The sequence below is a fragment of the Tinamus guttatus genome, unplaced genomic scaffold, assembly GCF_059628265.1.
Source record: "Tinamus guttatus ecotype Peru unplaced genomic scaffold, ASM5962826v1 Tinamus_guttatus_pri_ptg001602l, whole genome shotgun sequence".
NCBI lineage: Eukaryota > Metazoa > Chordata > Aves > Tinamiformes > Tinamidae > Tinamus > Tinamus guttatus.
Window position 1 is genome coordinate 5,447,011 of NW_028290136.1, and position 12,280 is coordinate 5,459,290.

At 42.0% G+C, this 12,280-nt stretch overlaps 1 protein-coding gene across 1 annotated transcript in view; it reads left to right on the forward strand.

The window, feature by feature from the left end:
• The window catches only part of KCNJ6 (potassium inwardly rectifying channel subfamily J member 6), a 151,481-nt gene extending 144,929 nt beyond the window's left edge, over positions 1–6,552 (forward strand). Inside the window, exon 3 of the mRNA XM_088539348.1 lies at positions 6,191–6,552. Coding sequence (XP_088395474.1) covers positions 6,191–6,516 — 326 coding nt within the window. The 3' untranslated portion in view covers positions 6,517–6,552. The remainder of the gene's footprint in view (positions 1–6,190) is intronic.
• Positions 6,553–12,280: the final 5,728 nt, after the last annotated feature.

The following is a 12,280-nucleotide window of genomic DNA, read 5'->3' on the forward strand; positions in this document are numbered from 1 at the left end:
CTGAACCCCTGGAAAGCTCCCTTTGCGAGCTCTGAATGAAAGGCTATGCACTTTTTATTCTTACCCAGAGAAAAAATTAAAAAGAAAGAAAGCATTTCTTGCCAGATGCACACAAGCACAAAAAGGAGGTGAAAATATCTTAACAGAGCATTTTAGCTGCAAATTTTTTTCAGGGAGGACAACTGGTGCTTCTGGATCTACAAAAAGCAAGAGATTCAGAGTACATGACTTTTTTTTTAATTGATAAAAAGAACAAATTAATGAATATTTCTAGCATGTTTCTAGCAATAACTTGGTGACAATGTGGAAATTTTATTCTAAACCTCTGTCTTTTTTCTTTCTTTGAGGCAATCATTTTCACACCAGGGAGAATTGTTCAGCTCAGATTTGACAGTGAAAGTCTAGAGGAGGAAAAGAATATACTGCACGCATGTCTGCTGCATTTAAATCCTCTCAGCGTGTCCCTTGTAGCACACAAATAAGAGAGACCTGGGAAAGCTAAGCAATTTGCCTAAGCCCACACAACATGTCTGTAGGAAGAACTAAGATTAAACTCAGGAGTTCTTGACTCTCCACCTTTCACTTGCTTTTAGTAGCACATACTGCTTTCTCATTCTCCCTAGCATGCAATAACAGACTAAGAAATCAAGTCCTTCTTTGCACAAAATACATTTGAAACCCAAGATTCCTCTGACCATCACTCTGTCTTGCAGCAAACTGCCTGGTAAGACGTGAAAACCACTAAAGCAATTCCTCAGACACACGCCTAGAAAGTCACCAGAGCTTTTGCGAGTTCCATATGGGAATTTAAGAAATTGGGTGCACAATCATCTAAGCAGCTTGATATTAGCACTATTAGCACAGCGGTTCAGTGAAACTCCCCCATCTTTTCACACATGCTCCAGCCAAATGCTAGCTCTAATGCCAAGGGTTAGCACCTTCCCTCCGCTCACAACTGCTACAGCATCACAGCTTCCTCATGAGCGCCGACATGGAGGCTGTAGGAATCAATCTTAGGGTAGGAATTAAGCACACAGGGTACAAAATTTCATACTTTTTTGTTTGTTTTGTTTTTGGAAGACCAAAGCAAACTCTTGATGAAGTAGATGATAGATTGACATCTCTACAGAGATACCCCTACAAAGGACGATACGAGAAAATACAGGATGGAAGCACTGGAAGAGGAACATCACACATGGGACCCTCAGCTGCTGAGCAAATACCCCAGACCAAATTTGCTGCTCCCGTGTATGAGTGAAACTCCTCTCACCTCAGAAGCTGGGACACCATGATTTTCTGTGGATGTTTCAGGCCCACGCCACTACACCCTCACTCTGTGTGGGGCCAATTTCCTATCCAACAGCTGAAGTGTTGCTCTTCTGGGATGTCTGCCTCAGTTTTGTGCAGCAGGAAGTCAGTCTCATTCAGTTCACTGCTGGAAGAATATCCCTATTAAACTGAACCTCTAAATCTCTCTGATCTTGTTATCAAACAGAAAGACACAGTAAGAAAGGGGCTGTAGTGTTTGCCCAGCTCATTTTGTTTACAGTCCTGTGCCTGATAAGTCCTTTTTTTCTATCACAGGAAGGGATAAAATTAAACAAGCTGTATTATGATAAGGATTATCACAGGTAAAACAAACACTGAGTGGGGCTATGTATAACCTGACCCTATGTGTTAGATGTGCACCTCTATGCATAACCCATAAGCCATATGTGTAGGCTGATGCAGAGTTGAAAATCATTGTTTTTTAATGCAGACTCATGTTTGGTTCCATAATTCTGGAGTACCTTTTTCTCTCTTAACTCTGTTAACTTTTTCATAACGTTTCATTTCTGATGGTTCCATCACAAAGTGATATTACATACCATAAAGGTATAGGACTCAAGGTATTATTGCGTAAGTTAGCATGAAATCCTAAATTAAGCTCACTGTGAAAGTCACTCTGGGTCACCGCACCAAGCCTTTATAGCCCTGTAAGCCAGCACTGAGCATGAGTCTAAATAACAGTAGACAGCAAGAACAAACTGCAACCAGAAAATAACTATGCGGGGCTGCTTTTCAACAGTAATGAATCCGGAGGCGGCATCAACTTCGTTACGAACTCTAATCAGTCAAAGTGGGGTTGTAACCTTGCTGCCATCGGCGGCAGCAGCTCGGGGGAATTATTTTGTCATTTCTGCAGACGGCTTCGTGCAAAGGCAAAGCTGGAAAAATGGCTGACGCAGCGCCTAGGGGTGGCGCCGGTGCCACGGTCGGGCCAAGGCTCACGGCTCCCTTCGCTGCCCCAGTTACTCAGCGCAAAGTTTTTAGGCCAGCAGTGCTGTGTGTTGAGGAGAAATCTTGTGCACTGAAGTCGGGAGACTTGATCTTGGCACTCTGCAGATCTCCTGTGTGGCCCCCGTCAAGGCAGGAGCTAACGCAGGGTCCCAAGCAGCCACTGAAGGAAACCCGATGAATACCATGGCTGTGGCCAAGCCCTATGGTTGGCAGGTGTCTGGTGTCCCCCACACACCACACTCCTGTTGGCAGGAGCCTCAGCCATGGTGCAGGCAGAAAACACATGAGCCATGAGGTGAAACGGCCTTAGCTCTTGGGATGCTCTTCACTCTGCAGTGCCCACCGGGCCTCTGTGACCTTCAGTGCCTCGCCCGTTGTGTGGGAATAAGAAGAAATATGAAGGATTAAGCAGAGTTTTGTAATACACTGTTTTTTGGCAGCAGGACTAGCCAAAGGCCACTTATTTCAGATACAGATTCCCCCTCTGCCTCCACCAGTTGCGTGGAATCCCCTTCACCCCCTTCATAGCCATGGGGACTCAGCAGGACTTGAGAGCCAAACCTTGAGGTTTCCATTTGACCATGACACTCTTAAGCAGACAAGACATTCCTGTTATACTTTTAATTAACTTAAAATGAATTATTTCGGACTCTTAATATTCCTGCTGATTTATATATATTAAAAAAATCCAATTAATGTTCAGCTAAGTAGCTCCAAAGACTCCCCAGCTCTTGTCTGTCCAGAAGGGATTCAATTAAAATGAGACACTAGTCAAAACGGCAAACCATAATCATTTTTAAAGGCACTGTGCAATAGATATGCGAGCACATATAAACCACACAATTACAGAATAAATCATGCGTCGCTGTAAGCCTAAAGCCTAAAACTCACTCACTCCAAGCGCAGCCTCATCTCCCAGCCGAAAGTATATTGCAAATTTATAGTGAACAATTAAAGTCACATTCTCTTTTGCAGGAGAAAGTACAGCCATGGGGTATTCAAAATGTGTGTAATTTAGACCGTAATACAGTAGGGGTGTACATGCAGAAAAGCCCAAGGACTCTGCTGACTCTTGAACACAGGGATCTCAGAGCCAACACAGACACCAGCTGATGAGCCCATAGGACATAGAACTGCTCAAACATGTCCCTTCCGCTTGCAGATCCATGCAGGATCACTGGGAACCTCTCTTAGAGCCTCTGCAACTGTGGTACATTTTAAGTTGGAATCCTGAAAAATGTTTCTTCTGTTTGTTAACAATCACAAACCTTTAGAAAGCATTACTAGGTCTCTCTGTCAGTCTTTCATGCACCCATCACTAGACAGTCTTTTGTTTAAATTCAGTTTACTTGATGCAAAAATCCTAAATTTTCCATCCTAGTTCTGAAAGGGTTCTATCGAACTGTGGAAATTAAACTGGTATTAATAAATCACTGTTGAGTGGGAGCCTAAATGAAAAACTGAGACAGGCCAGCATTTCCGATTATGTTTTTTTAAATGAGCTCTAACTCAAACATAATTCAGCTGAGCTTCCTGACTTCTGCAGAAAATTATCCCCCTCCCTCCCCACCCTTTGCCTCCAGTCAAATGAACTTTTCCTAACCAAAGCAACAGGAACACTGAGTACTTAGTCCAAGGACAGCAAAGTTATAATGTTTCATAGGGACTTCACTGTTTTTTAACTTATTGCCTTTGTGATGAAAACTCCCAATTTCTCCCTCTGTGCAAAGTCAAATTTCAAAAGAAAAAGAAAAGGAAAAAGAAAAGGAAAAGGAAAAGGAAAAAGATGTGAAACACTTGAGTGTAAGGAATGTCACACTCCTTTGCAGCCATCCGTTGAGGATTGCTTGTCTTGGTGTGCCACCAAGGGGGAGCAAAGGAGCTGGTGGGACATGGGTGCAGAGGGACATCTGAGACAACTGGGGAACTCTGTGACCGGCAGTGACCATGGGTGCCCTCTCTACCTCCAGCCCTGCAACACCTCCATCTCTGGTACAGGGAAATTCTATTAAATCCTGCACCACTTTCTGGGCCTGCTGTGGATCTGCAGAACAAAGGACCCTTTCTGTGCGAGCTGCTGCACATCTGGCATATTTTGCACATGCATTGTGATTCACAAGCTTTAAAGTTCCTCTGCCTCTGTCATTTTGTGGGAAAGAAGAGCTCCTTTATATTAAAATTTGTACAGGAAAGCTCCCAAGAGACACTTTTGTCCTAAGATTTCTGGAGTCCTTCCTCCCTTCGCAACATCTGTGCACTGCTTGAGGAGTGAAATGCAAGCATGTCCTGTCCTGAAAAACTGAGAAAAACACAGGCTTGAGTATTTCCACTAGGGAAGAAGAAAGAAAAATTATAACTACCAAGCACAGTAAAAATACCTTCGCTTTTCTATCTGGTTCCAACCAGGAAGTGAAGAGAGAGGTAGCAAAAGTGCAGCAGTTTCCATGAGAAAGCTTTCCTGGCCCCAGCCATCATGCTGCAGCTCCAGAGCGGCTGCAGTCATGTTCTGATGGGAACGTTGGAGAAGCGCTGAAGTGCTACAGGTGCTAACAGCTGGTGGTATATGTCTTTCTAAACATACTGCTATCAGAAAATAATAATATTTTTTTTAAAAAAGAATAATACGAAACAGTAATTTTCACCTGTAAGAAACAAGACATCTGAGCCTGGAGAGCATGCTTGAGAAAAGGAGGACAGAAGTGTCCAAAGCAGTTAGCACATCCCTCAAAAAGATCCAAGATGGTAAACTACCCTTAACTTCACTTTGTAAACTGACTTCACACGACGCCAACCACTGCAGATAGACAACATGCATTGCTATGGGTTGTCATTTGTATGTCCAGAATTAAAATATTTCATACATATAAATATATATATATATCTTATGACTACCTCTTAAATAACTGTAGCAGATTTGTTCTGGGGTAATATATCATCATTTATTAAGTGCTTGACTTATACTAGTTACTTTTCTTAGTAACACATAGCTAATGTGAAAATAATAAATGAAAAACCCTTACATGCTCTCCATACCCATATTGCGTCTTCTTTTTGGTCTGCTGGGTTTCCTTCTTCCATGACTGAGCATTGATCTTCCATTATAGTGCCTCCCTGAGTTACCTGATGGGATGGGAGACATTCTTCAACTTACAGCTCCCCATATAGCCAAGCATTTCTTCATCCATGCTGGCTTAGGCTTTTGACGTGGAATGGCTGCCCCTCATAATGTCTTTTAAGATATACTATGTTACAATTTTTTTATTTTTTTATTTTTTTTTTTGCTATATAGCAGTTCAGAGTGAGGTTCAGCAGAGCTATAGAAGAAGGCAATGTGAGTCCCAGATATCTGAAGTCAATGCCTGGGAGTTTCACTAATGTCTGTGCCCAAATTTCAAATTAGCTTAACTAACAGAAGGCTCCAGCCCATAGCAGGGACCACAGGCTTAAGGGTTAGCTCAAACGGAGGAAAGGTTTCACGCAAGTCCTTTGGTTAGCCTGGGTAATTGCCGAACATGGGTTAGTTGCACAAATCATCCTCCAGGGAATGACAGGATGACACAACGAAGTCATGTACGTGCTCAACAAGCAATCTGTGATTCATCAACAGGCAAATTACTCGCTGATGCAATACAGTAAGAAGAACTGCATTTAACAGAGAAATGTTAAAACTTTGCTCTTGCTCTAAAACTGACTTGCCACATTTTGTCATAGACAGATATAAAGGGAAAAGGCATCAAATAAGTTGCACATTGTAAAGTTGCATTCTAAGCTAAACCACGTATGATGTCAAACATTACTTTTCTGGCATATGTCTTTTTACACATGATTCTCTGCTATATGAAAAAAAATAATTAGGGATATGGGAAAGCAATCTGTCCTTATTACAGCCCTTCTCCCTTCTCTGTTACAGGAATGACGTGTCAAGCTCGAAGTTCTTATGTCACCAGTGAGATCCTGTGGGGTTATCGCTTCACCCCTGTCCTCACGCTGGAGGACGGATTCTATGAAGTTGATTACAACAGTTTTCATGAAACGTATGAGACCAACACACCAGTTTACAGTGCCAAAGAACTGGCAGAGATGGCCAGCCGAGCAGAACTGCCCCTGACGTGGTCTGTTTCCAGCAAGTTGGACCAGCACGCTGAACTAGAAACCGAAGAGGAGGAAAAGAGCCAGGAAGAGCAAAACGAGAGAAATGGTGATGTGGCAAACTTAGAGAATGAGTCCAAAGTTTAGAAAGACCAAAGGGACAAGCACCACGCATCCTTCTTCCTCTTTTCCCTCTTTTCTCACACACTTTTCTTCCTTGTAATTCTTAATTCTAGGAAAATAAATATTTAAGATGTGAAATATCTACCTGGCCAATTTAAAAGCAAGAGATTGATAGACTAAGCAAAGAGGCAGGTTAAAGCTGCAATACCCATTACTTATAATGGTATCTCTGGTCCCCACCCCGGTAACAACTACCCACTTCTTCTGCCTGTGTCTGATTCGTTCAAATGAACAAATAAAAGCAACTGGCATATACAATTGGGATATTACAAGGAAAGACTCGTTCATGCTCATCAAAGAAATGGGCCTTGACTTGAGCTCTCATAAATTTCCCGACACTTTCATAAACTGGAAGATAAGCCTCCATGAAATGGACATTGCAGCTTTACGGCTAAGGTGAGCAGAGGATTCTGCAACCCAAGAAGATACTGTACATATGCCTTATGTAATTACTTTCTCTTTACATTTAGTAATAAAGACAGCATGTATAAAAGTACTGTAGTAAAGAACTTCTAAATAATGTACATAGATGTGTAATTAATGTAGGTTTAGAAACAGAATGCTAGAAATATTGGGATGCAAAAACAAACCACCCATTAAGTAGGCATTTCTGTTCTAATAATTGCAGTGTAATATTGATTTTCCCCCCTTATATCTATAGCTCTTCTAGTGCGTGACATTTTCTTCAGTGTACCAGACTGGCAGCTATTTAGAGTACCTCACTGTTTCCCAAACAGATCATTTTACTGACTCTAAAAAGCCATAAGTCTGGGAGAGGGCAGGGTAGAGAAATTGTAACATAATTACTGAAAATACTGTGAAATTGTTTACAAATAAGGCAAACTATTCCTGGGTATTTGTTCGGCAGTTCAACCTACATTTATACTGCGGCAAACTCTTGGCAAACAAGAATGTCCTGTGTACACTTAACCTTATAAGCATGTTTCATGTTAAGGTATTATCCTTTATGTGCAATACCTAAGGAAACTTTCCCCTTCTCCCCACTCAAACCATTGGGTTAAAAGCATGTAGTTTGCTATACAGACAACACAAGCCATTGAAAAACAAATGTTGCATCATGGTAAGTAGACTTTATCATCTACTCCACTGGGAAAGAAATGGCTGGATTTCTCCCGAAGCAGTAACCAGTGAAAGTCTTTTGTTGGCAACACCGGTACTTTGTTGGCCCTGATGAGTCAAAAAACATGTGACACCCAGCCAGGTTTCCCAGTGAAACATGCAGCCCCTGACATCCTTACTCAGGAGAGTGGTTCCCTAACTATTTACTTTAGGCTAGCTCCTTGGCTGTTGTAAATCATTGTAAATCCTGTAAATCCTCACCTAACAACTTTAAAATTAACAGGACAGCAACAGTTTACATTGCAGACACTGCAAAACTTGCATTTGGAGGGCAGCGGGTTTGTATTGTAGTAATTTCACGCCACACTCTGTATGGTGCTGCTCACACAGCGCAGCTTTGCCCAGTGCTAAGGACTGCTCGGTCGGGCCCGGCGCGCGTAGGGTACTACCCGCTCCAGGGGGATTGCATTGCTCACCATGGGCTTTGCGTGATGGGGCCATGAGGAATAACGTTGCTGTCAGCAAAGGCGATCGAGCTGCAGCCTTAATTTTGTTTTATGCCTGCCTAATCCGGAAAGGAAGAATACACTGAAGAGAAGCCTATGTATTTTTGTACAGAAACATTTATGTTAAAATAGACGAGAAAAAAAGAAAAAAAAAGAAAAAACAACCTCAGGAGACACTTAGTGGGCAGTTTTGCACTGTGATATAGCTTTCACATGAATTTCACACCTACTTTCTATCTTTCGCTGAAACGATGGCCCCTTGCTAATTTTCACTGAGTGTGGCTGCTCCGGAGGGTTTCTGCAGCTCCTCTGGCTGTGCTGAATGTGGAGGTGGGAAGCGCGGGGAGAGGGGAAGAGGCTGGTGTGCCAGGGCCTGGAGCTTGGCCTGGCTCACAGGGTCTTCTGCAGATGTCAGCAGCGGTGCAGAGGATGGGCTTGGGGTCCCTCCACCCTGATGGCTGATTTTAGCCATGAAGTAAAGGTTTTACCTACACATAATTTTTGTGAAACGAAACCCGCTGGGCTACAGATCCTTGGTGTCCTTGGTCTTCTGGCACAGCATCAGGGGCAGCCAAAGGTTCATGCACCACAACACATCCATGAGGCTTGTGAGACCCCAAGGGGCAAGGAGCACTTTTTAAGGGAAGGGTCAGTCCAGAGCCCCTTGGCATGATGGAGCCTTGTGCCAGAGATCCCATGGGCAACGCTTGGTCAGGAGCGGAGTGACCCATGTGTGCCAATGTGTCGTCCCAGCAAAAAGTGCGGGAGCTGGAAGCAAAAAGGTTCCTCTGAGGGTAAATGTGCTTTTTGCGCTTGTCATTTCCCGGGCCACTCTATAACCCATTGCTGCAGTTTAACAAAAGTTGGTGTTCATGGAAACAGCAGCTCAGGGGCCTAACTAAACCTTTTTTGTGTCCTTTAGCACAAAAAAAATAGACTCACGCCACCGGGGCATGTGCATGTGTAAGCTATATTTTTGCAAATAGGGCACTTCAAGCTTAAGGTGTGTGTGTTTGTCTCTCTTTCTCTCTCACCCTGTATTTTATTGTCTTTAGTATTAATGTAGTATGGACTGTAAAGTTTATGAAATCTCATTTTTGTAACATAAGCTTAAAAACAAATAGAAGCCTCCAGAGCTTTCAACAGGGAGCTTCACATAACCTTTGTACTAGAATGTCCCTATCAAACACCTCTATTTTTCTACAATGATTGATTAAGCAGTTTAACAATGTATTTTGTGTCAAATGATTTCAACTGAACTGGTAACAAGACAATTAAGAACTGAATGTTACTAATTAACAATGGATTTTCAAGCCGTATATACCGAGTGGTGTGTTCATTATTACAGTAAATATCTTCTCTTGAAAGCCTCATCTCCTAGTCCTAACCAATTTACTTCCTAACCAATATACAGGCACTTTGCTGGCCAATCACCGTTAAAGAACATCCATAATGTATTATCTTATATAATTGACTACATAATTAATCAAGATCCTTACAGCCCTATACGTTTCACTATATTTTTTGAGGTTTTTCTCCCAGAGTATCTTGGAATTTTCAGGAGCAAAAGAATTTTGAGAGATAAATAAGAGCTTGTCATAATCCCTTGCATTTCTCATTTAATTCTTCAGCAATGGATAGAAATGCCAAAAAGATACCTTTTTGCACATTGTTATGCAATCCTCTTTCTCCCAATCCTCCACAGTTTCCAAACCAGATCTTTCAGCTGGTGCTGGCTTACACAGTCATATTACTTTTAATGGAGCAGCTCAAATATGTAGCAGGTGAGAATTTGACCTTCCGCAAAAGCTCCAACTTCTGTCTATTTAGCAATAAGTAGCATCTTTACAGCATTAAAATTATTTCAAAATATTTAATTTTTAAAATTTAGCATCACAAAAATGCATAAATTCTCTTAGGTGTAGATGTTAGTTCTGATCTACAACTTGATCCTACAAAACCATAGACGTTGCAGCTGTCAAAAGCCAACCCAATCAATTGAACTCCTGTAATCACAGTCACTTATTTGGTTTTATGAAAGGCCTTTGTGCAAGCTGGAGGTATCTGCACCCACCGCATCCATAGGGTGAATTGCATAGCCCTGCTTCAGGGGTCTGCACATCTCCTACCATATGGAGGACGCAAGAGAGCTGTTGGAGAAGGGTCCCCAGAGAGCAGTTGCCAAACCAGGTAGACCAATAGGCTTGCAAAAATGCAAGATGGATGGTGTGAAGGTAACTTCAAGACAGGCTCTGGCTTTATATATCCCACTCTGATATGCGGGGGTGCCCAATTAGTCTGGCAACCCCCATATTCCTTCCCTGGAGTTAATTGCTACATTCAGGTCTTTCAAAATCCAGGAAGGAATTTCTCTTCAGCCACAGGGGAGAAGTTCTAATTTCCCTCAATTGCGTGCTATTTACACTACTCTTGAGGAGATGGGAGACCGTGTACTCAGGCCTTTCTTCAGCTCAGGGAGGTTCAAGGTCATATTCCACCTCCTCCAAGACATTAATCCAGCCATAGCAGTAAAAACAGGACCCCAACTATTATGCCAAAGTCAGACAAGCTCTTGAATTCTCCCACTACCCAAAGAAACTTTAAATCCTTTCCTCAGAAGGGAAGCATTTTTTTTAACAGAAGAATGGAAAATTCCTCATTTCTTCCATCCATAATAGCCTATAACCTATTGATGGGGTCACTCCCTTGCTACGTGGCAGTTGCACTAGCTGCAACACCTCTGATGCTGAGAAAGGCACAGATTTCACATTTCTCACATCCTGGACAAGCACTTTCAGCAGTCAGCTGCAAGGATATATTGACCGAGTCTTTTGCTCATGTTACTGAATCAAAGTAACCACCATCTCTCCTAGGAAGCTAAACTCCATAAGATTTGAGCTTGATGTGCTCTAAACAAATCTGCCAAAACAGCCCTCCTGGGATGCACAGGTAGAGCAACATCAAGATATTTTATCTCGCTCCAGCTACTCTGTGTGATAGGTATGGAGCTGCCCTGACGCGACAGACGAGGTGTTCTGCTTGCACCACTTCTGTCTTTTCTGACAGACAGAAGTGGCTTCTATGTCTTACAAGTTTTTCAGATTTGAATATAAGCAAAATTTACACTACCTGCTTCAGATATTTATTACAGATATGAATTGGAGCATAACTTCCTCATATAGTCATAGGAGAATCAGCCACCCCCTGCGTGGGACATTTCTGAGCATATAAAGGCAGCAATTCTGGATGTGAAACAATATCAACATTTTACTATCACTATACTTTCCATCTATCCAAATACCAATGTTCTCAAAATATTGGCCACCTTAACAATGACTTCCCCTTGCTAGGATACTACTTAGGCTACAAATCGGGCATGATTTATAAGAACAGAAGTTGCTTTACATTATGTTCTTGCTGCTTCCACAGCATTCACTTGTAAAGCCCACAGAGATTTGGGCTTTGTTCTGTAAATAACTCGTAAAGACAAGATCTGAAAGCTATTTATTATTCATATTAAATGATGCTTTTTAATACTCCTTGAGTGAATTTTCAACTTCTTGTATATGGCTTTGCGGGGGTGGGGAGGGAGTAGAATTGTTAGACATTCTAGAAAATGTTTTATTCTGTGTGTTTAGTTCAAGACCATTTTGGCCCTCCACTTTCCAAGTTTCCCTGTACTTCTAGAAATCATAATGTAGTGGTAACTTCCATGTTATGGAGCACTTATTCTGCCATTTGCCATTCTTCCAGTTACTTATTATATACTGATAGTCCAATACACTTTCACATTGATATACTACGCACATCATATTTGGCGATAATGTTCTAAGAAGATGTAAATATCTTGCTATTACATCTCAAGTGCAAAATCTGTTCCCTGTTTTAAGCAAATTCACAAGTGAAAACTGTGTTTCTTCCTTCATCCTCATAACCTGTGCATTATCAGCACAGAATGGAAACGCAAGGGTTTCAAGTCATACCAGACACTTTGATTGTTTTTCTCAGAGGACAGGCCTGGCGAGAGACATGTCCACTTATTTATTTATTTATTTATTTATTTAAAATGCGATGCAGCACCCACGAGCCCCAAACTCACAACTGCAGCTTATGGGCAATCTTCAGAAAGCAGAGTGTACCAC